The 27,992-nt window shown below is 40.8% G+C and overlaps 1 protein-coding gene across 5 annotated transcripts in view; it reads left to right on the forward strand.

Moving 5' to 3' along the window:
• The window catches only part of SMARCA2 (SWI/SNF related BAF chromatin remodeling complex subunit ATPase 2), a 169,882-nt gene that overhangs the window by 90,043 nt on the left and 51,847 nt on the right, over positions 1 to 27,992 (forward strand). For all 5 annotated transcript variants that reach the window (XM_012737315.3, XM_020289283.2, XM_020289279.2 and 2 more), the window contains exons 24-27: positions 2,940 to 3,103; positions 8,940 to 9,167; positions 12,937 to 13,014; positions 18,290 to 18,508. In XM_012737315.3, coding sequence (XP_012592769.2) covers positions 2,940 to 3,103; positions 8,940 to 9,167; positions 12,937 to 13,014; positions 18,290 to 18,508 — 689 coding nt within the window. The remainder of the gene's footprint in view (positions 1 to 2,939; positions 3,104 to 8,939; positions 9,168 to 12,936; positions 13,015 to 18,289; positions 18,509 to 27,992) is intronic.

The raw sequence follows: 27,992 nt of genomic DNA on the forward strand, positions 1-27,992 counted from the left end.
TTCTAGCTACCACATTTTATGAATGATTTTGAACATAGTTAAAATTTTTTAAATGGATTAATTGAAAATGGCCATGTACTAGAGATACAGGAGGAATGAAACTGATCCTACTCACTGCTCCTACTCTCAGAGCTCTTACCATTAGGTTGAAGGAGACAAGTTCCATAAAATGCTACAGATGGAATTGAGAAGAAGGCTATACAGATTTCTCTGCATAAGAAACAGCAGCCATTCATTTTGGAGGTGGACAGAATTGATGGACAAACAATATACACACTGATAAATTAACACACACACTTTCAACTGTTCCACCCTCCCTCCACCCCTATCACTCAAGTGTTAAAATGACTTCACATTTTCATTGCTGATTTTGATGCCTCAGACTTTGACTACAGGAAAAAAAAAATCACTTGATGAAAGCTAAGCATATTTTTTTCTGCAAAGATTATGGCTGCCTGAATAGAGTTTAGCTAATATTCCATTATAGCTTTTATCTTCACTGGAAATGATTTTTGAGCGAGAGCAAGTGATGAAGTTTTATCCCAGAAAAGAAAATTTTCTAAAAGCAGCAGAAACTAGGTTAAAATTAGTAATTGTGAAAGACTGGCAGTGTATTCCTTCTGGCAAATTCTGTAATTTTCAACACAATTGTGCTTGCTATTAATTGTTTCCCTGTACTTGGTTATGTTCTACATCTAAGTCTAAAAGTAAATCCTCTGCCACCTTCAAGAAACGTTTGCCTTTGGATAAACTCTTACATGGTAGTTTGAATCTCCCTGAGCATATTAGAAAGATAGCTGATGATCAGCAAAGAGCTTGACTTGGGAATCTTTGACTATTGGAATTGGTAATTCAGCAAATCTGAACCTTCTAATAAGAAATGCCACAGCCTTGCATGAAAAGTGATTTCATCTTGTTTGTTTTTATAATTTGTCAATTCCCAGCTATTTGTACAGTTTATATACACACCAGATATATGGTTGGTCTGTTTGCTTGAAGTATCTGGCATAGGACCTGAAAACTCTTTTGACCAAGTAATTTTGATATTCCTTTTGTTTTTCAGTGCTTTATTTTATACTTAGGGTTATTTCATCCAGGTAGGCATACCCCTTAATTAGTTTATTTCTTGATACGTGGGATCATTAACTGATTATTTTTTAGTTAATCAACACTGTTGAACTTCTACCCTCGGAGTACACAGGTGGGCAGTCTTTGTACCCTGCTATCAGAAAACAGATGCCATTATCTTTGGGAGCCCCTGCTTTCCCCATTTTAGAAATATTTGTTTTTGGGTTTCTGTAGCTTTTCATTCAGTTTAAGGCAGAGGATAAATATGTGAACCATTCATCCATGTTGACTAATTTTTTAAAAAATTATTGCAGCTAGAAAGACGATACAGAGAGAAGGTTTTATGGCAAAACAGAACATGTCTCCATTAGTCCATTAGCATCGTGAACAAGTAGTCCACCTTGATCTCAGAAAGCCAATTCTGAAAATAAAAAGAAAAGAAGGAAATTCCACATGTTTGAAACTCCACAAAGCACATTTAGTGCCCCTGCCCCAAAAATCTAAATTCAGACAATACATTGTGGCAGGATTTGATGGGTTTGCTAAACTCAAAATCTAACTTAGAAAGTAAATTGAATCTAAAGAACATTGCTTCAACAATGAGGAGAGCCCCACAAACCCCCTGTTCCTGGTCCCCATTTGTTATATGCAGGGAATCTATTTTTCCCCCTCATCAGGAGGGGATTGTTATTTTTATTAAATGTGAAAAACAGATTCCTCCCATGTTTGAGACCCTGACCCTCAGAGTAACTTGATTCCATTAGCTATAGTTACTTAAATGCTTTAATCCTCTGGAGTAAATTGTTCATATATTTTCATCATTAAAAAACAGAACATGTAGAAATAATATTTATATAGCAGCCAGTCAGCGACTGTCACATAACACGCATATACATTTCCCAACAGCCTAAAGTCTTTTTCAAAACTCAGCACCTATGCTTTTCAGCTGAAATGTGTTCAGGTGGAATAGTGGTGGTTTTTTTTCCCCCTTCTTCCATAATGCATTTCATAAAATGGCCAGAAAAATACATTACAGCTACATAGTAAATGACTGAAGGGCTCATTTGGAAGGCGAGTGTGCCCCAGAAGTGAGCTGTGAACTCTGCAGTTTGGGGTTTGGTGTCCTCTGCTAATCACTATTTTGGAGCCTCCTCAGACTCCAGGTGAACCACCCCCAGGTGTATAACATGCTGCTCTGTTTGATTGGTTTTAATTTAGCATCCTTAGAACTCAACAGAGCAGAACTTTAACGTGAGAAACAGACTAGGAGACTCCTTATAATATTTTTTGTTTTGTTTTGTTGGTTTTTTTTTTTTTTTTTTTTTTGGATTATTGTGGCTTTAAGTCTTGCTAACAAGGATAAAAATATTCCATTCACATTTTATGGTTTTCCCGGCCAGGCCATACCCAGTAGCAATCCAAACGGTAAAGTAGTAGAAATCAGTTTTTCTTTTGTTTTCACTCTCTTGGCATAAATTAGTCCTCTAATGCCTGTTGGCAAACTTGCTTTAAGCCATTATAAGAATCATGTTAGGTAGATGTGTGTGCTTTAAAAGTTATTTGGTATTTTAAAGTACAGAAATAAATCCATAAAATGTTTTCATTAAATTTTAGGTTAGAGTAAGAATGTTGTAAAATTTGTAAAGTTGCAAAGGTGCCTGGTCAGAAATGTGTAAGCTCTTTCTCTCTCTCTCTCTTTTTAATTGCAAATGTTCAAAGTTCTCTCCAAAAGTACAAAACCCTGGGGATTCTCTCGCCAGTGCTAAGAGGAGTCTGGGTGTGAGTTTCAAGGCAGCAGGCCTTTTTTGTCTAGTTCTGTGCCATTTTCAGACAGGAGTTAATTGGCAAATTTATTTTTCTGATCCCCTCAGGTACCACCAAGTCTGAAGATCGTGCCGCTTTGCTGAAGAAATTCAATGAACCTGGGTCCCAGTATTTCATCTTCTTGCTGAGCACGAGGGCTGGAGGCCTGGGCTTAAATCTTCAGGCAGCTGACACGGTGGTCATCTTCGACAGCGACTGGAATCCGCACCAGGTCTGCATGCCCTGCCCGACCGGGGTGCCCAGGCCTCCCTCTGGACAGGAGCTGAGAGGTCATCAGTCTCATCACTCACATTTAGTGCACAGAGCAGATTTCTTAAATGAGTGTCCAATTCTCCTTTGGAGTCGTTTCTTAGGGCTCTTATCTCCCCTAAAACACAAATATAATATCTTACATGTATGCCTTTTAAAGAGGTCAAGTTTTGGGGGAGAAAAACTCAGTTTCAGATTAGTTTTAATCGCATCTCCTGGGATTGCCACTGAGCAAAAGTACATTTGGGGAAGGATAGATGGAAAATGTTCCGGAATAATAAGAACAACAGCAACTAACATTTATGGGACCCTTACCGTGTATCAGTCTCCCCAGGCACGCTGTTTCGTTTAGTTTCCACAGCCACCCTGCGAGGTAGTTAATATTCCTGTTTACATCTTTACCATCTAGGAAACCGAGTCCTAGGCATGTCCCCAAGGCCAAACAATTCGTATGTGATAGTCAACCTTTTATTTTGCGTGTTCTGTTTAAAATCATCATCGAAAATGATTCTGTGCAGCATTTATTATTGTAAGTTCTTTTATCGTAAGTTTAGAGTTATCCTTTTAAAGGAATACTTTGATGGTTGATTTTAAAAACCAATCCGAATAGGTCTCTTAAGGCACTGGTTTCCTAAAATAATGTGGGAGGTAAAACGCACCTGCCTGTAGGATATTGGGTAGAACGATATTGGCCAGCATTTGATTCGTATCAGAACAGATGTTGAACCCTACATAGTAAAAAGGAAAACTGCAGCTCTCACATATGAATATGCCTTCTGTATCAAGTTAACCTAGGCTCCTCACTGAGCCGTGGTTTCCTCAATAGTACCATTAACTGTCTCACTGGGTTATTGTGAAGATTGAGTGGAAAAGGCTTATAGCAGTCATTCTGGGCAGGAAGTACAGTTCAGGGCTACATTAGAATTCTAGGAGAGCGGCTGTGTATTGTAGCTCATGATTGTAATCCTAGCACTCTGGGAGGCTGAGGCAGGAGGATTGCTTGAGCAGCCCAAGCAAAAGTGAGATGTGTCTCTACTAAAAATAGAAAAAATTAGCCAGGCATAGTGGTGCATGCCTGTAGTCCCAGCTACTTGGGAAGCTGGGGCAGGAAGATCACTTGAGCCCAGGGGTTTGAGGTTGCTTGCTATGAGCTAAGCTGATGCCATGACACTCTAGCATGGGCAACAGAGCGAGACTCTGTCTCAGAAAAAAAAAAAAAGATACAATGCTAAGAGAGCTTTTAAAAAATATATACATGCCTGCTTCCCATTCCCTACCGCCCCACCTCCAGTTCTTATTCAGCAGGTTAGGTGTTTCCTTCAAGAGCTCCCAAGAGATTCTGACATAGGTTCTCTCATGCTGTTGAGGAGCACTGATTTAATGAATAAACCAGTGGTTCCAAACCTTTAGGTGGCCACTAGCATTGGACCACTGCGTATGCTCACCAGTCATTCTCTGTAGGTGAGTAAATTAAAGAAGAGTTACTGTTGAAATTTTCTGGCCTTGAAAAGAGTTGGGAGCCACAAACACAGAGTATATAAGTTCCCAAGTCTTCAGAAAATTAATTAAAGATGAGGTCTCGCTCTGTCACTCAGCCTGGAGTGCAGTGGCACAATCGATCATAGCTCACTGTAACCCTGAACTCCTGGCCTCAAGCAGTCCTCCCACCTTAGTGTCCCAAGTAGCTGGAACTACAGGTGCACGCCAACATGCCTGGTTAATTTTTAAATTTTTTGTAGAGATGGGGTCACACTATGTTGCCCAGGCTGGTCTCAAACTTCTGGTTTCAAACGATGATCCTCCAGCCTTGGCCTTCCACAGTACTGGGATTATAGGCGTGAGCCATTGCGCCCAACCCAGAAAATACTTATACTTTTTTATAAATATATAAGAATGTTGCATCCAAAGGCTCAGGTAGAATTCATATTCACGTGGGAGATCTGCAGTTTTTCTTTTTACCATTTTGAATTCAGGATTTTTTCCCACACGTATTGAGTGTTTGTTACAGAGCAGGCACTGAGCTAGGCTGAGTATCTAGTGGGGAGGAATATGTGATTCTTCTTCTCCCAGGGGTTTCAGTGCAGTTGGACATTTAGATTACTTGTTGGTGCCTACGTCTTTATTGAAGACTGTCCTGTGGGTGACTGGAGAGTTTGCCATATTTTATTTTCTGAGGTAAACATTTCTACTGAGTCTCAGATGTTTACCTTCACCGGCACATGTAAAGTCTAAGAGCCAGCGGAAATCACTGTTCCAGGAAATGCTCATCTACCATGGAAAAGGATGCTGGGACATCTTCCCCTCCCCAACCCTGTCTCTTTCTCTTTCCCTCCCTAGCTCTCTCTCTCTAGCTCTGTTAAAAACGTTGGGGGTACAACTTTTGTAACCAGTAACTAATTAAAAGGGGAACTCCAGAATCAAAGTAAATTTGCAAGAACACAGAGCAGTTCCCTCTTAACTATGTGTGAACTAGAACTTTGGCAACAAAACCCAGGACCCCAGATTTCAAATGACTTCCTCAAACTGGACTGTGTATCTCTGCAAGTATTTCTCTCTGCCACAGGTGGATTCACTTCAGCCGGATCCGATACACTGGGCTGACCAGATTTTTCGTCTGTCACTTAAACATGACCATTATTTTGGGCCATCTTTTTTTCATTTTTAGAAATCAGTGATCTTAGAGTGATAAAGATGAGTGCTGAGTTTTCATTTAAAAGGTACAGGAACTAACTTTTATTAAACAACTCTACCAGGTATTCTGAGGCACTTTTGCATACGTTAGTGTAGGTAATCCTCAAGATACTTTGCACATAAGGAAACCAGTCAGTATTAGCCTGCGTATGAGTGCACAGCCAGGACCATTCAAACCCGTGTCTGTCTGGGATTGGGTCTGAATCCTGGCTATGAGCTCTTTCCACCCTGCAGCTCTGCACATCTGTTGCATAGCCACAAAACGAAAGCTGTGGAGCTCTTTTTACTGTGTTAATTTCAGCATGCACTGAAGAAAAACTTCTGTGGTTATTCTTTATCATGTTGAATCAGAATGAAGGCAGATGGATGAAATGGGAGGGCGGTATTTGACATAGGTTTGCAGATTGAAGATAGAGGCCTTGACTTGGCTAACTGTACCTAAAAGCAAAGATAGAACTCGTGATTATGGAGTTAGCAGTCAAATTCCTCAGGGTTACCAAGACTCTCATTTCCAAACTGTTGGTTAGAAACATGGGTCAGTACTTGTTTTTTTTTTTAACCCAGGGAGCCACAGCTGCTATTGCAGCCCGTCCCCTTGCGGGCCCTCTTCTCAGGCCAGTGACTTGGCTTCAGGTTATTATCACACCTGAGTTAGGCTGATGAAGTTTCAGACCACTAATTAAGACTTCAGAAATAATAAATAAACCATTCGGTAATTACACCTATTTTTTGGTCACATGAATCTTTTCCGCCTCATTTTGGCTTAGAGACTCACAGGCTCGCCTTCCATAAACTTCTCCAGCCTAGAAATACTTATGCCTTTTGCTGCTTTCCAAATAGATGGATGGTCTTAAACACGTAAGCCCACACCACCGTCACCACCACCTAACAAAACTAACTGCAGCAGGTTCCCAAGGATTTCGAAAACTTATTATCCTGTTTGTATATCGTCCATGTGCTCTGCTTCCTCACCTATCATACTGTGCTGCCACTTGCATTTTAGCATTTTTGGTGGCATTATCAGTATCTTCTAGGACAGGGGTCAGCAAACTGTGACTCACAGGCCAAGTCTGGCCTGCCACCTGTTTTTGTGTGACCTGTCAGTGAAGAATGGTTTTCACACTTTTAGGTATAAACGTAAAATAGAGGAGGAAATTATTAGCCTTTGGCAAGAACCAGTTTCCGTTCCTGGGCCAGACAGCCTAGAATATTGACTGTTGAGCCCATTGCAGAGACAGTTTGCTGCCCCTGTTCCAGGGGACGATGGAAAGGTTAATGACCCAGAGATAGTCACCTTGACTGTGGCTTAGCAGTCCCGGTGAAGAGGGATTGAGAGACATGATCAAACTAAGGGCTTAAAAAGGAAGTTTAGGGTTCCCTCCCCCCTTTGGATTTTAATTATCCATCTTGCATTCTCCTCTTTAGAAAATGATCTAATTTGGATGGGCCCCAGCTGTGCTCATGGCTCAGCACCGTGACATTTTACATTCACTTATTCAAATATCTTCTGAGGACAAACTTTTGCCTAATTAGTTATTTAATTTTAAAGGTCCCTGCAGCAAAAACCGAATCTTCTGGGCAGCCTTTTGCCTGCCGCCTCCTTTTGCTACACGGATGACCAGGAAACTTGTCGGGGCGAGAGGACGGGTCTTACAGCTGCTGAGCACCAGCTCTGCGCAAACTATGGTGCTAGGGATGTGGCATCCAGGCAACAGACCTTTGCCCTCAAAATCTATACTGTGTATTGGGGGGCACATGGAAACCACTAATTAGCACTGGCTCAGATACCATGGCCTGGACCACGGTGAATAAAAGTGGCTTACCAAGAAGTTTTTATTGGATAGCTGTAAAATCAAGTAACTCTGTGTCATAGGTTTATGAAGGTTTTTATTTAAAGATTTCATTAAAGCCTTTTTTTAATTATAAAACATTTAAAGTAGAAAAAAGCAAAAGGAAGAAAATTAACACCTGTAATCTTATTACCTGGAGATATAAACATTGTTGGGATGTTGGCATTTTGTCCTTCTTGTCTTTCAGACAATCTCATTTTTAACAACCTGTCAGTGAAGAATGGTTTTCACATTTTTTAGGTATACATTTAAAATAAGGGGAAAATTATTAGCCTTGGCAAGAACAGTTGCTCAATTTTTGCTCCCAGGCCGGACAACCTAGACTATTGACTATTGGGCCCATTACAGAGATAGTTTGCTGCTCATTTTTAACATGTTGTTTTCACTTACTATGGCTTCATGTCATTAAATCTACATTATAATTGTTATGATTACTATGTTAATACATATGTATTTCTTTAACCAATCTAAAAAAGCATCTGAAAGTTATCCAAATGAGTATTTTGTTGAATGTTGATTTCTTTTATTGAAAAAAACCATTATAAATATTAATAAGTGACACTGAGAAAGTACATCTTTATTTCTAAATCTCTGTGCATATCCATGATTATTTCTTTAGGATAAATTTTCAGTAGCAAAATTTCTGGGTCAGAGACATACCCAATTTTAACACTTTTTAGTGACAAATTTCTATGCTGAAAAGATTACCAGTTTACTACCCCACTGTCGATCTTATTCATTTTCCAGACTAAAAACTGAGTCTTTGATAGAGTTAGTACCCAGGAAATTGGCTAGCTATTCAATCACTATATATATTATGTATGTACAATTCAGTGATGTTTTAAAAATCATCTTTAACACATCAGACCAAAAGGAAGGGTGTTTCTTGCAACCTAAGGTTAGTTGCAGGTAACATCCAAGTCATAATTCTGATCTCAGTGTTGTGTTTTTTGCTTTAGTTAGGGACTAATTCTGATAGCAAACCTAAGAAGAGAAAGCATTTTGAGATCTCGACTTCAAAACCTGAGATGTATATAGGTTGGCTTGGTTAATTGAAACTCGGGTTTCCTCAACTAAAAATGTCCTTGAATTTTTCCAAAGAAGAGTAGGCTTGGGTGTTTTTAAAATGTAAGCAGAGTCTTACCTTGGTGAAGGCGGACTGCATAAACCCTCCCGTATTTCTCTCTTGGGTAGGGACTGGTTTGGGAGGCCAAGCCAGGCACCTCAGTCCTCAAGGCGTGTTGTTCCCCCAAACAGGACCTGCAGGCCCAAGACCGAGCGCACCGCATCGGGCAGCAGAACGAGGTCCGGGTGCTGAGGCTGTGCACGGTGAACAGCGTAGAGGAAAAGATCCTCGCGGCCGCAAAATACAAGCTGAACGTGGACCAGAAAGTGATCCAGGCGGGCATGTTTGACCAGAAGTCTTCAAGCCACGAGCGGAGGGCATTCCTGCAGGCCATACTGGAGCACGAAGAGGAGAATGAGGTATTAACGGAAAGCCCCAAGTTTATGAAATCCAACAGTGACCTTTTGGTCTCTGAAGGAGTAAAAAAAAACAAAAAAAAACCTTTGTTCTTTAAGGAGCTTCCTGGGCTGGCGTTAATTAAAATGAATAAATTAGCAGCTGTTTTAGATCCCAAGCCCAGAAAGCCTCTGAAATTTATCCAAAGGAGTGTCTTAAAAAGCTATTGCTAAGGGAGACCTCAAGGCTTGGCCTGCGGGTGCTCTTTTGTCCCGGGAAGGTACTAGCAGCTGCGTTGTTGTGCTGTCGATGCTGCCTTCTGTGGGGCAGACGCGGAACTGCAGGGAAGACGCTTGCAGGGACCAGTTCAGCCGGATGAGAGGAGACAGAGCTGCAAGGGGCCCTCCTTGCCTTTTCTTCCTTGCCTGGTCCAGAGCCCCTCTGTCTCTGTTGCCTTTTGATCAGGGATCACAGCTCTTCAACACCTCCATAGGACAAGCCCTCACAGCTGTCTTTAGCTCCTTCAGCTGTACGTGCACTTGGAAAGCTTGATCTTAACCTCTATTTACAAATTGTTCTTTAAGAGCAGCCCAGAGGCTGAGAAAAATACTGGTTCCACGGTCTTTATTAACCCAGATTGTAGAAGGAATGCATTGACTATATTTATTTTAGAGGGAACTTTGGGTTGTCGTTTGTTTTTTTTTTTTTTTTTTAGATCACCAATTTTAGTAATGTTATATTAAATATTCAATCCGAAAGGGATTTGAAATAGATTTTTAAAACACATTTAGATAATCTAGCAAACTACAAAATACCAGTAACCAGTTCCTATCATAAAACTGGCTGGGGATGAACGTATATTTTTTTGTATACCCATACTTATAAATTGAAGAGTAAGTTTACCTTACATATTCATATGGAATACTATTTTTATTGTGTATATTAGATAGATTTTTATTTTTGCCTTAAATAGGATATGTGTTTTTGAAGTCTTCTATAAATTATGAACCAGATTCTTTTTAAGGTCTTACATACAGATGCTCCTCAACTTACGATGGGGTTCCATCCCGATAAACCCATTGTTAAATCAGAAATATCAGGACATAGCCCCATCTTAAGTCGAGAAGTGTCCTGAATGCATATCCCTGTCACACCATCAGAAAGTCGAAAAATCCTAAGTCCACCCATCGTTAAGTCGAGGATCGTCTGTATTTTTTTTTTTTTTTTGCTGAAATGAATCTAAATGTGAAGTAGAGCTTGATATTTAAAGGAATCCTGAAATGAACCCTTTTGCAAACTGAAGAGCACTTTCGTATTATGCTTCCTAATTTTACAGTCTCACATTATTTGATTAGTTATCCATTGAGTTTCATGAAATTGGTGAAAACTGCATCTGCACACTCACACATGTACACACATTTGAAAAATTTTTATCTCAATTCACCATTTCTGATTCTTGAAATTGAATATCTGATGCAGATGTAGACTTAAATTGTCAGGTGATTTTTTTGTTGTTGTTTATACATTTGGACATTTAAAAAAACAAAAAAACCCAATAGGGTGAATGACATTTACTGTCACAAAGCAGATGTAGACAGAGCTGATATCCCGTAGTCTCCTCAGCATTTTTGCTTGTTTTATGTAGGCCATGTGACATTAGTACCTGGCCTGGTTTTGAAGGGGTGCAAGGTGGCCTGTCCTCCTAAGCTGCAGGGACATCTCTTCAAAGCCAGGGGGCCTCCAGGTTGGGCCTGGCATGGAGTCACCTACCACACGCTGCTAGCTATGAGCAGCCTCGCTGAGGCTCCACAGCCCTCCTTGGGCCACCAGCGTGTCCCACAAACGTTATTTTCTGGGTGGCCTGTTTTGGGGGACACTGAGAGATTGCCGTCAAGGGCTCCAGCATAAGCCGCCATCACTGTGGTTGACATGCCATCAAGTGCTAGGACCCAAAGAACCCAGGAAGATTTAGCATGCACTTCCCAGGCATTTGGTTCTCCAAGAAGGTCCAGTCTGGTCACCATGGGCAAACTTCTTGGGATAATCTCTTCATCTTTGGCATGGAGATGTCGAAGACCTCCATTGTGTAGGTGATGAGAGGGTGACATGTGGCTCTAGAGAGAGGATAGGCAGAGCAGGACATCTGTTCACCAAAGGATGCATTCATCGCATACTTTGTACCGTGAAGTCTAAGCTGCACTCCCAACTAGTCTGTGTCTTTGTCAGATGAGATGTAATATTTAGACAAATTAACTTTAATCAATCTGGAAGTAAACTAGAATAGCAGGTTTTTCAGAAGTAATTATTATCTTGAATCATAGCTTTTCTACTTTATTGGATTACATTCATTTCTAACACTTATTAAGTTCCTGCAGCATGGAAGACATTATCTTGGGAACCGACACAGTCATCTCATTTAAGCTGCTAGTACAACTCATAGTCCTTTTCTGAAACAAGTTGCCTCATTTTGAACATACGATTTGCGAAATTGCATGTTTGAAGTTCTATGTTTGCCTCTTTCTTCCCTTGGCTGATACACTGAAATTCCCCATTTGATTTTGAACAAGCCCACTCAGCATATGATAAAAATAATTTTGAAAGATAAGTCCTATAGTAGATGCCCCACTTTTAGAATCATTTTTTAAAAGTGTAAAAGTCATAGTATATAACATTTCTGAACAACTCGAACTGTTTATTTCTGAGAAATTAGCAGAGAGATAATGTGCCTTCATTTAACATAAAATTAAAATTTTAGCCCTTACGTAATTGCTTTCTCTATTTATTTATTTTTTTTGCTTTCTCTATTTAAATTTTTGTTATTGATACCTTTTGTCCCAGCTACAGCTTTAACCATTAGCAGTAATAATGCCCACAGAAATACATTGATAAACATATCTCAAAGGCTATATATTTGGGACATATATATGATTTTTATTGTCATACTCTGTGCCTAGTCACAAGGTTTCACATACTAATGTCTTGTTTAAGGCTTTTTACCTTATTTGGGTTAAGGTAAATGAAATTAAAAGAATTAATTTCATTTTTTCATGTGGTTTTCCTTATTTAAATCTTATACTCTCCTGTGAAGTAGATGTCACACCCTTTTGACAGATGAAGTCCTTGAGGCAGAGGGATATTAAGTAACTTATTTTAAAAGTAATAGAATCAAGATACACACTCAGGAGAATCAGTAATTTTTTTTTTTTTTTTTTTTTTTGAGAGACAGTCTCACTCTATTGCCTGGACTAGAGTGCCATGGCATCAGTCTAGCTCACAGCAACCTCAAACTCCTGGGCTCAAGCAATCCCTCTGCCTCAGCCTCCAGAGTAGCTTGGACTACAGGCATACACCACCATGCCCGGCTAATTTTTCCTATATATTTTTAGTTGGCCAATTAATTTCTATTTTTAGTAGAGATGGGGTCTCGCTCTTGCTCAGGCTGGTTTTGAACTCCTGACTTGAGTGATCTGCCTGCCTCGGGCTCCCAGAGTGCTAGGATTATAGGAGTGAGCCACCATGCCCTGCCTCAGTATTTCTTTTAATGAACCATGTTTCCTCCCTGAACAGATTTTGCTCTGGGAAGAGCATTTGAAAAGCTTGCAAAATAATTACAGCAAGTACTAAACCTAGCAACCCTTCCCTCTTTTTTTTTTTTTTTTTTTTTTTTCCTGGCTTGAGAAATGGGACCCCTCTGGTCTGGAGGATAGAGTCGCCTAACTCATCTATACTGTGCCCCAGCTGTCTGGCCTCTCTCCCCTAAAGCCTATCAAATCACTCTGTTTTTAACCCCAGGAAGAAGATGAAGTACCGGACGATGAGACTCTGAACCAAATGATTGCTCGACGAGAAGAAGAATTTGATCTTTTTATGGTAATGCAAAAAATCGTAAAAACAAATCCCTTCTTCCTCTGCCCCTCTTTCTGTTAACCAAGATGTCTGGAGCCTGTGTGCCCAGGCAGAACTTGCTCTGTGAAGCCCAGGCCTTTCCTTCAGTGTGGAGGCTGCAATCTGGCTGGATTTAGCCTGCAGACATATTTTGTTTGGCCCATGTAGAGGTTTTTTTTTTTTTTTTTTTTTTTTTTTTAAATATCCCATTTGTTGCCAACATAAAAAGAATCCTGATTTCTGGCTTCTCTTGAAAAACGAGATCGGGCCATACCAGGCCCACATCAGTGTGTGGAAACAGTTGGCCGGAGCCGAGTAGCAGCTGCACCCAGTGGACCAGCCATGTGGTCCACGGCTTACCGCAGACCCCCTCTCCTCCCAGATTGTTTCCAGTCCCAGGCCAGCGTCATTGAGGAAACCTGCCTGGTCCCTGTAGGCATTTGAGTTCCTAACTATGCCCTAGCCATCTCCTTACCGGATCAAAGCAAGTGTGCTCCCTGTGGGGACGGGTGGGTGACAACAGCTAAAATAACACAGGTGTGCTTCTTTTCATTGTTGAAGAGAGCCTGCCTGAGCAAATAGGATCCTTCAAGGTGTGTATAAAGGGTATCACCTTCATTTAAAGATCAAAACGGGTTGGATTTCACTGGTACAAACTAGCTGTAAAAGAGCCTTGGCATTTGAGGATTTGATGTCCTCGGTTTCAGCCTTGACGTTCTGTAACACGCTTCCTCTGTAATTTTACTGAGACCTGAATTTGATTTATGTGCGATACCTGCTGCAAGCCCCTTGGCTAGTGAAGGAGGCTCCCAGAAGTGATATTCGCTGCGTTCTTGAGGCATTTGCTACGGCTACCTTGTTTACCTCTGTATCTCCAATGACCAGAACAGTCCCCGGCACTTAGTAGTTGCTCAGTAAATATTTATTGAATGAACAGTGATATTTGCAAAATTGCAGGCTCTGTGAAGATGTCAGGATGGATCAGGATGTGTAAAGTTAAGAGGTTCCTTCCAGTACCCTCAGTCACTTTGGTCTTTATCAAAGACATTTAGCCTGATGGTGGAGGGAGTGAGTAAACACAAACCGTAACGTCGGTGGTCAAATGCTGCAGAACCCTAAAATCAGAAGTCCCAAATTTGAATGCCTTCAGATCTCAGATAAGTAACTGAGTGAGACAAGTGGACAGGGTTAGGTGTACTGGAGATGCTTTGTCTAAGGGGGCAGACAGAGCTGCAAGGTAGAAATGCGAGACCCATGTAGCCAGGAGTTGTGAATTTTCAAGAGAAGCTGGAAATCTAGGTTTTTATATGTAGTCTCTAGATTTCAAAATGTTTGCAACTAAATTCATCTTTAAAAAATTATTACATAACACTGCAGGCCAAACAAAACACTACTGTGGGCCAAATATGACCCACAGAGTTTGCAATCTCTGCCTTTTCAGCCTAGACAGTCTTTGCCAGTGGAGCTCCAGCTGTGTGGAGGCTTATGTTATTTTTGGTTTTTCATGTGTGATTTTTTTTTTTTTTTTTGTCTAGGGAGTACTGATTGTGTATAATGATCCTCCATAAAAGACATTTAATTCCTTCTCAGGAAAATTCAGGTCGCCATAGGAATAACTCCCAAACTCCTAACCTGGGTTATGTTCCACGCCTTCTAGCTCACTCCCCCAGAGGAACCACCCCACCCAGACAAAGTCATTTTGGAGAGAAATGGCAGTAAGAAAGATGTAGCAGCATGGTCAACGCGGGGCATTCGTAAAAATCTGCATTTCTTAACTCACACTGTTGGTCACCACTTTTGTAGATTACAGAACTCTCTATTTAGGGAGGTTAGGTATACACGTCGGAAATAGACATCCTCTCGCTCCTTGAGGAACTTAATAAAATGTAGATTACTGGGGAATACACAGGCAAGAGGCCCTCTGCTTCCCTGGCTGCTGATCGCTGATTGGCAATAACCCAGCACTGCTGTAGCCTCAGCTACTCTCAAGACCCTGGAGAGGATAAGCCGCCTGCCATGATCCAAATTAGATTAGGCCAGAGATGGAGTATCCCAAAGAAGGGGAGAAGAGTACTTATCCTCCCTTACTTCTGGGCTGGGTATTTGCAGAAATTGAAAGCCTCAGAAAAAAATTTGAATGCGTGGCCAAAGTACAGCCTTCTTTTAACTTGGGAATATTGTACTACCTAAAGAACAGGCTCCTAACAGGTGATATTTTATTATATTATATACATTATATTATATTTTATTCCCTAATCAAGGAAACACTTTTTTCATACGCACTTTGATTTTGTGAATTTTCTGCTTGTTTCTTAAAGGTTGACATCTATCTATTTTGGGGATTCTACAGATTTTCAGTGTGGTTTGTTTTCTAAAAAAAAATCTTTTAATCCACTGTCTGCCTTCGGCCAATACACTGTCCATTAGCACCTCCACCAGGGGGCAGGAAATAAAATGTGAATCCTTGCCAGCTGTTCCTATTAAAAAGTTTAGTGAGAAACAGGAATGGAATGTGAGCTAGGATAAATCTTTGGATTTCAAATACTTAAACTCTTTATTATTAATAATATAAGAGAATTAGTTCTCTCTGTGGAATGAATATAAACTTACGATTTTATATATAGACACTGTGATAAACAACACACGTTAAGTAGAGAGGTTCTTTCAAATAAAACCTTTATTTTACACATTTGTCTGCCTTTCTCCTTCTAAAAATGTGACTTCAGAAAAAGTTATCTTTCATACTGATTACTTATGAATTTTACCTGAAAAGATCTTTGACAGCTGAAGATATATCTCTGAAACATTTTGCTAACATTCAAACATTAAGCTTTTAGATGCTGTTCCCTAGAAAGGCAAGAATTTAAAAAATTATTCTAAAATTAAAAAAAAATTATTTTAAAAATAATTTTACTTGTAAGTATAAAGTTTATAATCAGGTCTCAAGACAAATGTATGTATAATAGTGTCTAAATTTATGTATAATAGTGTCTAAATAGTGAGTTAGACTTTTTCTTGAAATGGTGATTTAAGATTCTATATTGGTATTCTGCAGATAGAAATCTCTAGGGAGAGATGAACTCATTAAGACTTTAAGCTTAACTTATTTAATTGCATCTACCTTTCCTAAAAGAAAAAGCAAGTATATAATATCCTTTTATTTCAGAAATGTATAATATGCAGAAATGTATAATATGCTTATAAATGTATAATATGCTTTTATATTTATTTTCACAATTATGGACAAATGCATAGCCATTTTACAGGCTTCGGATAGGAAATAGTAGTAGCATAACCAAAAACTGAAGTGGCAATATTTTGTCATCTCAATGTAGGACATTAACAAAAAAAAAAGTTTTTTCTTATTAGTTATCTAATACCGTGTTTCCCCTAAAATAAGCCCTACCCATAAAATAAGCCCTAGCAGGATTTCTAAGCATGTGTGCAATATAAGCTCTACCCCGAAAATAAGACCTAGTGATGGGTGTGGCTATGCAGCGTATCTGCACAACCCATGCATTTTGTCGCAGAGCAGTAAAGAAGACGAGCAGCCCTTCTCATCTGCCCCATGAGAGCTCCATTGCTCCACATGAGAGATTGGGGCCAATGGTTCTAAAGGAAATAGAGTTGCAAGAAATTCAGGATGGAATTCGGGGTTTAGAGAGTTTTGATGGTGATCCAGAAGAAGACGACTTAACTATATTTGAATAAATGTAGATTGTTGTACCGTACTTAAAAAAAAAACAAAAAAAAACATATCCCCTGAAAATAAGCCCTAGGGTGTCTTCTTGAGGAAAAATAAATATAAGACCCTGTCTTATTTTCGGGGAAACATGGTAACTATTAGGAGCTTACCTCATGAAGTCTCTCTTTAGATCCTCTTACAAATAAGGCATCCTCTGTGTGCTAATTATGAGAGTTTGGTGGATCCCATTTCTGATACCAAAGCATTAGAAGGCAGGATGGAAGCAGAGTGCCGTGAGCTAACTATAGCATATGACAGAACAGGATGGCCACATTTATCTACCAATGGGACTTCGCCATGCCCCAAGCCTACCCGATTCTGGGAACATAATGATTTCCAAAAGTGTTGAAGAAGCATAGTGTAAGGGACTCTTGACCTCTCATTTTTAAATCAGTTCTAGAGGTCATATTTGGGTCTGAGTAGTAAATATTTCATTTACATTGTATCAGTCTTAGCTCTTAAGAAAAGAAATTATATCAAACTCTGTTTCAGTACGGTAGAACCGAAGGAAGAGGGAGAAGGTAAATAATGTAATGATTAATGGTCTATTTGATTATGGAAATAATACATCTAGCTAGTGATATTATATAATTAATGTGTATAGAAATTCAGTGGCAGTTTTATTTACTCTTTTTTTAATCTATCAGAGTGTTTAGTCATTGATTAAAGCCAAATATGTGGTGCTTTGTTTATGTGCAAGTGAACTGAATTTTTAAAGAGAGAGCAGGACGTGGGGAAATAGGCATTTTGAAGGCTACGGAAGGGAGCCATTGCACTTATAACCTGATCAGTTGAGGTGAGATTACCTCTGAGCTCTGTGTCTCTGAGGTGTAATATTTTCATAAGAGCTCAACTTCTAAAAGGTAGGAAATTGAGGATCATTCCTCTCACAGCGCCCATGGTGGATTGAAAATTCAGTATACCTGTGGCTGGCTTACTAATCAAGCCATTTATCTTGTTTCCACGTGTCCAACCACAGGTGGCTATTCTGTCACTTGGGTCACTGTGGCTTTGTTGGTTTTTTGTTTGTTTGTTTTTTCTCTTTCCTGATTGTTTCATTAAAAAGCATCAGCCCTACTGAATACAAGTTCATTTTCTTAATGAGCATTTTCTTGCATATGCTCAAAGAATGTATTTCTTCCAGGGAAGCAACAAATTTTATAGCCAGAGCTCATATTTTTAAAATGCATTTCCAATTTTCCCACTGTTACTTAAGGGGGAAGCTTTGCGCACACACAAACTAAGGAAAGGAATTCTTAAAGAGTAATTTTTTTTTTTTTAATGTACAAATAAGTTTCAAAAGGTGGATGCAGAGGAAGGGAAGGCTTTATGGACTCTCTCCCGAGACGCTGTAGTTTAAGAGACGAGCTGGGGCAACTCAACCAGGATGGGAGAGGCCGAAAAGGGACCCTGTGGCCGTAGGAGACAACTCGGGGAAGTTGTAGGTAGCGTAAAAACTATACCACACAGCGGCCCCTTTCCCTTTGGTGACACTGTTGTTGTCACTGTCCCCAGCGCATGGACATGGACCGGCGGAGGGAGGACGCCCGGAACCCGAAGCGCAAGCCCCGCCTGATGGAGGAAGACGAGCTGCCGTCCTGGATTATTAAGGATGACGCGGAGGTGGAAAGGCTGACGTGCGAGGAAGAGGAGGAGAAGATATTTGGGAGGGGGTCTCGCCAGCGCCGTGACGTGGACTACAGCGACGCCCTCACAGAGAAGCAGTGGCTGAGGGTGAGTGCGGCTCTGCTAACGCGCCCTTGTTGCTCGGAGTGTGTTTTTGTTGGCTTGGAGAAGCCCAGAGCTGGAATTGTCTGAGTGGGTCGTGTGGCCCATCAGAGGGAAGGGGCTGTTGAACACAGCCGGGGAAAGTCACAGTGCTGTCGCAGGGAAGGCAATCTGCATTGCAAGGCAGTGCTTAGAAAAAAATACCATGCAGAATTTTTTTTTTTTTTGCTAGAGCAGCTTGGCCATTGGAAGCACAGGATTATGAGAGCTGTGAGACCCACTAATGTTTTATGACCAATTGCCTGGTCATGCCTCGCTCTCTCCAACTGACAGTCAAAATGGGGAAGGGCACCTTAGAAATCTTCCTAATTGTTCCCCCCCCTCATTTTACCATCTTAATCGGGGCTTTACTTTCGCAAGGCCTGCAGAGATAGCCCAGGGACAGCAGAGTTTTCTAACTGCATTGTTATTTCGTAGACCCATTTGGAGCTGGAAGGTGCCTTTGTACTCTCTTGGTTTGACAAGGAAATTAAGGCCCAGAGAGGTTATGTGACTATGCAGGACACACAGCTGGCTAGAAAGAACAGAATCGGTGGGTGCCGGTGCATTTGCGTGCTTGATTTCGGCTTGATCTATCTGATCTGTCCATCGCAAAGACAGGCTGGAGCCTGGGCCTCGGGTCACTGATGTTTGGAAATGTTATTCCAGAGTTTGTTTGTGTTCTTTTTCCCTGTGGAAAATGGTGATTTCTCATTTTGACTGGGGACTGAAATCTCAGAATGTTCCTCGGAGAGATCAGAAATATCAGAATGTTCACAGGAGTCACGTGTGTGATTGTGGAGGCCCGTGTGAACCTTTCATTTGAGGGTTCAGCTCTACTTTCCATTATTGGGAGCGGACTTAGTACCTAGATAGGCAGAGCAACCTAGGACGTGCGTTCCAGACAAAGCCAATAAACGCACGCTGGAAATAGTAAGCGCAGTTGGCTAAAAACCAAACAAAATAGAAGCTGTTGTATGGGAATTGTTCGTTTTATCAAAAGGGAATACAGTTCCCAAGCTTTGTGAAACATGGATTGTAGGACCCAGGCCATACCTAGGTAGATGGGTAGAAAGGCAGTGGGAAGTATTTTGAGATTGAATATCAAAGGCAGACAGGTCTTGGCACCACTTGAGATGTGATTTACTCAGGATGTTGTGTGATGAGAGGGATGTGACTTGAATTTCGAAAAGATTGAAGTCTGTGTGACTCTGAAAAGAGAGAGACGAACAAAGCATCACTCATATTTATGGTTGAGCAGTGGCGTATAAAATGTAACTTGTGTGTGATTGTTTTACTGTCATTTCCAGTCAAATATTCCATTTGAGTGGCCTCAGAATATAATTTTATGAATTTTCTTTATTTCACAATTGATGTTGTACTTGTATAATTAAGATTCATTCTATAATGTTTTTTTTTTCATTTAATAGTCATTTCTGAGCTTAGGAAACTTCTATTCCATCTCTTTTATTTAAACAATAAATCAAATAGGAATATTATTACGGCAGATGAGACAACAATAATCTAGGCCAAGGTTTCACATTACAAGCAAAATAACTCTTTATCAGGCAAGAATGTAGCTGAACTTATCTTTTTTTTATAGTCATTGGGAATTGCTGTTAAGAAAAATAACATTATTAATCTTAGGATGTTTTTAGGTTTGATACCTAATATTTTTTCCTCTTTTTCATTCGGTTTATATCACTGAGAGTTAACACAGTACCCCTAGCACAAAGCAGAGACCCAATAAATGTTTGTGAAAATGAAAGTAGGACCTTATAAGAAGAAAGTGGAAAGCTACTAACTTACCAGTAATGTTAGGATAGCATTTCTCTTTTTAGTGCAGCTAGTAGACGACTTTTACCTATAACATAAACATCTAAAAATGGAAAACTAGTTTGTCTTACAAAACTACATTGTGGATTTTTATAATTTTAACCCTAAAGTACTTTGCAACATACCAAGTCATCCAAGAAGGATAAAACTATTCTCCATACAGCTTCATTGCTAATATATCACTTTGTAATCTAATCTTTTGGAAACCATATGTCTATATTTGGTATGAACTGGCAACTTGCTGTTAACTAAGACGAGTACTGAAGACAGAATGCGCCATGGCCTAACCATTCAAAATAGATGCTTACTGTCATATGTTTTTTTGTTCGCCACCAGCAATCCTATTTAATATCAGCCTATTAAGCTTTTTGATAATAAACGGATATTAAGGGATTCTCACGGGCCTGGATGTGAAGAGATGTTCTCTACTGGCTTATGATTTAACATGTTGCGTGAACCCAGCCAACATAGCCTTGAAAGGGAGTTTGGCAAGGTCTGTTGTGTAAGAAATGCTGTAACAGGGCTAAAATAATTCTTCTTTTTCTTGGCAATGTTGTACAAAGCCTGTTTGGCAGAGGCATCGGAGATACATAGAATCCCAGAGCTGGAAGGCAGCTGAATGGAGCAACTACTGCCTGTCCCTTACTTAAATCACATTCTCTGCAGTCCCTGTGCCAAGAGGCTGGCCAACTCTAAAAGGAAACACACTACATTTTTGTCTGCATGGTCCCTCTAGTTCACAGCTCTGATTTTTAGTTCTTCCTCCCTTTGAATGGAATCCTCTTTCTCTATAGCTGCCCCTTACTGTCCTTAATTCGATGAACAGAACAATATATATATATATATTTTTTTTTTTCTTTCTTCTGTCTTTAGCATCACAGTGTCATGGATGAAATGTTTGTGTACTTACATTCATTCTGGAATGAACTTTCCTACCCTCTTCTTGAAATTTCCTCATCCTTCAAGGCCAAGCTCAATTGCCACCTCCTCTGTGGTGCCTTCACGGGCAAATGCTACTTGCGCTGTGTTCTCAAAGTTCTTTGCATTTCCTTCTGTCACCATTTCCCAGTATTCTTGGTAGTTGCCACCCTGCCTGCTTTCCTGACTAGGCGGTAAGCTGGATCTCTGTTTTCTTAGAATGTAGGATTTCAGTGTGCAAGTACCGTGTTTCCCTGAAAATAAGACCTGCCCATAAAATAAGCCCTAGCAGGATTTCTAAGCATTTGCGCAATATAAGCCCCCAAAGTAAGACCTAGTGATGGGAGTGGCTATGCGACGTATCTGCACAGCCCATGCATTTCCTCGTGGAGCGGTAAAGAAGATGAGCAGCCCTTCTCATCTGCCCCATGAGAGCTCCATTGCTCCACATGGGAGATTGGGGCCAGTGGTTCTAAAGGAAATAGAGTTGCAAGAAATTCAGGATGGAATTCGGGGTTTGGAGAGTTATGATGATGTTCCAGAAGAAGATGACTTAACTATATTTGAATAAATGTAGATTGTTATACTGTACTTTAAAAAAAAAAAAAAAACACATCCCCTGAAAGTAAGCCCTAGGGTGTCTTCTTGAGGAAAAATAAATAAAAGACCCTGTCTTATTTTCGGGAAAACATGGTAGTAAGCGTCCATTGATTGCCAAACTGAAACAGCACTGGATTGGTGTATAAGAGTATAGATGAGGAGAATGTCCACTGCTGCAACAGATGGACCTCCCATGCCCTTTCCATAGACATATCCAAAAAAATAAATAAAAGTTACTTTCTCACTCACAGAAAAGTCAACAGTAGGTGTTTCTGGTTGGTGAGAGCAGCTGTTCTCCATGGGGTCATTCAGGGATCCAGGCTGACAGAGCCTCTGCCAACTTGGTCATCTCCATCCTCATGAGCTGGAAGTGGGGCAAACAGCATGGAGTAGTGGCTGTGGAATTCTAACAGGGGCTGCCTAAATGGTGACACATCACTTCTGCTCGCATTGCATTGTCTGGAATTTGGTTATGTGGCCAGTCCAGCTGTAAGGGAGACTGGGAAATGTGGTCTGGTTGTGAGCCCAGGAAAACAAGGTTTTGATGAATACCTAGCAGTCTTTGCCTCAGCACACTGAGGTTACATTTTAAGTGATATGGCCACTTTCTTTGCAAATGGTGTTAGAGTTTCATCACAAACAGGTTTTATTTTGTAATCATAGTATGCTAAAAATTCCCACAATGTCCTTTAGAGAATCTGTTTAGTTGGAGGAATTCAACATTTTATTTTCTGTATTCATAATGTTGTTTTTTAATGAGGGAGGATCACAATTTCAATCACAGCTCAGTTAAAAAGAAAAAAAAAAAAAGTTCTTTTAAGTTGCCTTGAAATCCTTGTGTCCATTGAGGAAACTTAAATGTCTTGGGTGTTAACTGATCTCTAGTTAACTTCATCTTTTGGAGATAGTCAGTTCAACATTCACGTACCCTCTGGGCTGCTGCTTTCTTCTTTTGGGGGCTCCCACCCCATCTTCCTTCCCAAACTGGCATCTTTCTAAAGGTGGAAGCTGGGCTGGGTGCAGTGGCTCATGCCTGTAATACTAGCACTCTGGGAGGCCAAGGTGGTCGGATCGTTTGAGCTCAGGAGTTCGAGACCAGCCTGAGCAAGAGTGAGACCCCCATCTCTACTAAAAATAGAAAGAAATTAGCTGGCCAACTAAAAATATATAAAAAATTAGCCGGGCATGGTAGCACATGACTGTAGTCCCAGCTACTGGGGAGGCTGAGGCAGGAGAATTGCTTGAGCCCAGGAGTTTGAGGTTGCTATGAGCTAGGCTGATGCCATGGTACTCTAGTCCAGGCAACAGAGTGAGACACTGTATCAAAATAAATAAATAAATGAATGAATGAATGTGGAAGCTGGTCTTTCAGCATGGCATTGTGAGGGGCGTCCGGGTTCTCCTGCTTCCATGGGGGTCTCCGCTGGTCTCAGCACAGGGCTGCTGGCCTGCTCCTGTCCTGCGAGGTCTTGATGTACAACCGATCCCATCTCATTCTCTTGGAAATTTCTGATGACAAGTACCGTTGCAGTCTGGAGTCCTAGCCACAGGCTCTAGCTGGCAGTTTTTCTGCATTCAGCTGCCTCATGAGACCCCTGGCCTCTTTGGTCTCACAGTGCTCTCCGGTCTTTTGTGTTCCATTTGGGAGCCTGCAAACTCTTGGCTGCTTTCCCCACACTGTGCTAGAACATGAAAGATGTTCTCCCTCAACAGTTGCTAAGTCACTACCAGGGGGTTGTCAGACTTGAAGCTTCTAGAATCTGATGGTTGGGTGCGTCCTGGAGCTTTTTAAAACAAGCCATTCATAATGCCTTAAATTTAAAAATATTATAAAAATATGTGACCACATGAACACGATGGAGGAGCCCTCCCAGAGCGTGGGAAGGAACTTTTGAGTGAGAGACCTATAGCCCAAACGTCATCAGCTTCCCAGTAAGTTCACCTCTGAGCATTGTTAGCTCCTCTCTCGCTTGTTCCCCGCTTCACTCCCCTCAAACGCCCCAGGTTTGGACACCGAAGGGACAGCATTCTCTTTCAACCCTAACTGCAATTCAATTCTAGCACTAGCTACCTGGAGTTGACACGTACCCTGCAGGTTAAAGGCACAGTCCTTAATGAGACTGCCCTTACTTAAGACGCCAGCCACACTTTGGGGTCCCTAGGTCCCCTACACTTCTGACTTGCTGGCTATAAATTCAGGGATTCCCATGAACCCTTTGTGTTCGATAATTTTGCTAGAATGACTCACAGAACTTGGGAAGGTACTGTTGGCACCTTCACACTTTTTTATTCTTTGTTTCATTACAAAGAATAAAAACATCAAGAGTAGCCAAGTGGAGAGAGGCAGAGGACAAGGTCTGGGCGGGAACCCAGAGCCCCCCTGCCCTCTCCTTATGGAATGGGGGTGCATCGCTCTCCCAGCACCACCGAGCTTCCATGTCCAGAGTCTTTACTGGGGCTTCGTAGTGTGTGCATGATTAAATAAGTCGTTGGTCACGGACTGAAATCAGTCTCCAGCCTCTTTGTTCTCCTTGGAGGTCAGGCTGGCTCACAGTCCCAACCCTCTAGTACAGTGGTTGGTTTTTCTCAAGCCCCATCTGAAGCTGTCTGGGCACCCATCACAAGTCACCTCAGGAAATGCCAAGCCTTATAGAAACTCCATGCCAGGAACCCAGGATGAAGACCAGATGGATTCTTTATTATATAACAGCTAGCGATATCTTCAGACTCCACCTCTTCCCTCCCTTCCTCTTTGCTCCGTCTCACTCCATGGAGGAAGACTCCTCTCCTTGCCTTCCTGTCAGGCAACAACTTCCCAGGCAATGTGTGTCCCAAGTCTCGGGCTCTGCACCATGGCTTCCAGTGCCATTCTGAGGGTCCCCATCCACCAGGCGTGGCTCCGGATCACAAAGCCTATAGAACTGAGGAACTCTTCTATTGGTGATGCTCAATTTAGATTGCTATCTCGTGGTGGCCTCACAATCCTATTTGAGGAGTCAAAGGTTTTATTTGTCTTTCTTGTCTTTCCATATCAACTTTATCCTAATTCTCCTCAAGGCAATGGGTGGCTCTAGAAGGGATGGCTCCCTCTAAAACATGTAGAAGAGAATATTAATATGGTTTAAAACATTCTGTTACTGTTTTGTAGCTTTCCCATGGTGAACCTAAGGTGATATAACAGAGCTGTATTACATATGTGTGTGTTTGCACGTGCACAAGAATTGGCCCATCTTGATAATTTCTTGGAAAAATATCTTTGCTGCTTTATGTGTGAGAGCAGGCATGCCATCTACCTAAGTTGGCAGAGACTTCCAATGAGCCCAGTGGGCCAGCGTTTTTGGATGAACTTCAGCCATGCACACACCAGTGGTGATGCTTCTAGCATCGCAATGCAGCCATCATTATGGAGGCAGAGGCTCTGCAAGGTTGGGGCGACTGCAGAGCTGAGAAGTGGGCTGGAGGGTGATTTCTAGAATGCCTTGTCTCACTCTTCTTCCTGTTCCTTCAGTCTCCCTGCCAACTTCAGAATCCTTCCCTTCCTTAAAACATTTAGTGATATCCCTAAATTTGTTAAATTGCTATGTGAGTGATTTTTGCCCCACAGCACTTGGAGATAATTGGAATGCAATCTAGATTATGTGCTCTGGATAATATGCAATTGCCAGGCAGTGGAGAGAATGGACTTGGGAGAGTATGCCTTTGTCTTGCAATGGATCTGATGTCTTGAGACTGTAATTTTGAAAAATCTCTTATTTGCTGCTGTCTCTTGTTACCTTTCCATGATATCATCTGTCTGCAGTGGGGTCCTTATGTATAAGCATGTGGACACTTCTTGGTACACTGACTGCATAAACTCCTGGCGATGAAAGAAGACACCGTCTTTGTTTTGTAATATTCTTTGCACTTGGGCCCCAATAAATGCTGTGTAAATGATGGATATGAGACTCACTTCCTGGCATCTTTAAATCTGGCCATAGATAACTGCACGTTTTAGAAGCCACAAAATGAAAAGGAGCCTTTTGGAAAGACAAAACACCCTCTTTTGCCTTGACCGGTCTGTCACCAGATGAGAGCTTGAGTTTCCCATGATTTTGTGTGCCTGAATGCGGTCCGCATAATCATGTCTGCTGACCACTAAAAGGATTTTAGGAGTCTTCCTCTTCCCAAAGTTGGTAGTGGAGAAAACCAAATAAGAGACTCTTAAAATATCTAATGGGGATAATCAATAAAGTAAAATGTGACACCTCTGTATGGAATTTACTCTGGTGTCTTAAAAAGCTGCATCACACCAGGATGCAAATATAGGACAAGCCCCCTTAGTTGGCTTGTCATCATCACAGGCAGCCAAACTGCTGAACACGCCACACAGGAAAAGGCAAACAAATCCATGGAGAATAAGTGACAAAGAAGTGGGAAAAGTATGAAGAAAGGTTAAAAAAAAATCGGTGTTTCAAACAAAATATTTGAAATACACAATGAGAAATAAAATATTTCTTCCACGTATGAAGATGTAGACTGTAGATTTTCCTCTCTATAAATCTTTGGAATAAGATAATGTCTGCTCTGTTTGGGCTGGATTAAGCCTGATCTGGCCTGAAATCAGAGACAGGGGCTGGAATCTCTCTGCTATGTTTCAGCTGAAAGTGTTCGTGATTTCTGGGAGATATACTTTTCTCCTAAAATATTTTATACTGGCAAGAGTTTTTTCTTTTTTTTGGATCCTTTATCTAAAGCATAATGTGCATAATACTTTTAATATCTTGCTGCTTTTGTTTTGTTGCTTTAAATAATCTTTCCTTGCTTTTTGCTATAAGATGAGTTGAAAAAATTGCCCTTGTTTTCCTTTAGCAAATGGCATTTGAGCTTTTAAAATTGGGTCATCAGATTTATGGGGGCAAAATTTTCTAGCAAGCTGCATTTCCGTTTTTATACACAAGGGAGAGCTAAGGCCCTAGAAAATAGATTTGGGTTTTGCCAAATTCCAGGTTCTTCAATACTTTAGGTTGGAAGTACTGAACTAATTAATGGCAAAAAGAGTTGTGAATTGTCTGGGGAAATATTTGACAATAGTATACGAATTGCAGTAATTTTCTATGCTTTTTATTTTTTTTCTTAAATCCATTGACTGGATTGCTTTTGCAGCAATTGAACCTTCCGATGTTCTCTTTTGTCAGACTTTAGTAGAATAAATTCAGTAAAAGAAATAGTCCTCAGAGGGCCAACTAAAATAAATACTAAAGATTGAGAAGTGAGAGGGACTTGTTCCGATTGATTTTTAAAACATTGATGCCTGGAATTTCTGGTCTTGAATTTTATCTTTGGAAGTCGGGATTCAGGTCTGAAATCAAATGAGTCATCGAAAGTAACCGTGGGAAACTGGATCTGGCTTACAAACACTAAGAAGCCCCGATAAGTCACATTATCATGAGATGGAGCAAACTACTGCAGAGGAATAAATGGTTTTGGGAATATATCTGGCTTTTTTTGGACTCAAGATTTGGTTTTTGTGCTGTGCCTTTTTTTGTTTGTTTGTTTGTTTTTATATTTTAAAAAATCAGTAAAGCTACAAGAAGAAAATCTTCATCCATGGGGTATGGGTGGGAGGGTGCATTTTAGGAAGGGAGGGACAGGGCAGGGTGACTTCATCACAGGAAAGGAACTGTGGCTTTTGATGGCTCTCCGTCTGGGGAGTTTAGGATAATGGTTAAGAGCATAAGCCTTAGAATCTGATGAACCAAGGGTTCAAATTCCAGCTCCACCTAATTAGCTCTGCGACCTTGGGGACCTTGTGTAACCTCTCATAGCTTTGTTGTCCTCTTAGGGGAAATCACGGAACCTGCTGGATGGGGTGTTCTGAGGTTTAAATGTGTGTAATGCAGAACCTGGTATATAAGAAGGATTCAAAAAATATATATATTACCTATTAAGAAAACATAGTAAATTAGTTCATAGAAAACCTAATGGGTAACAGGAAAAGAAGGGAAAAAAAAAATCTCTTGGGTGTCTTCAAGAAAAGGTTTGGAGTGACGGGCGAAAGGTCAAATGGGGCCCACAGAGGCTCCCTTCCCTACTCACTGGTGGAATTAGAAGAGGACGC

Source organism: Microcebus murinus, chromosome 12 (genome assembly GCF_040939455.1).
Source record: "Microcebus murinus isolate Inina chromosome 12, M.murinus_Inina_mat1.0, whole genome shotgun sequence".
Classification (NCBI taxonomy): domain Eukaryota; kingdom Metazoa; phylum Chordata; class Mammalia; order Primates; family Cheirogaleidae; genus Microcebus; species Microcebus murinus.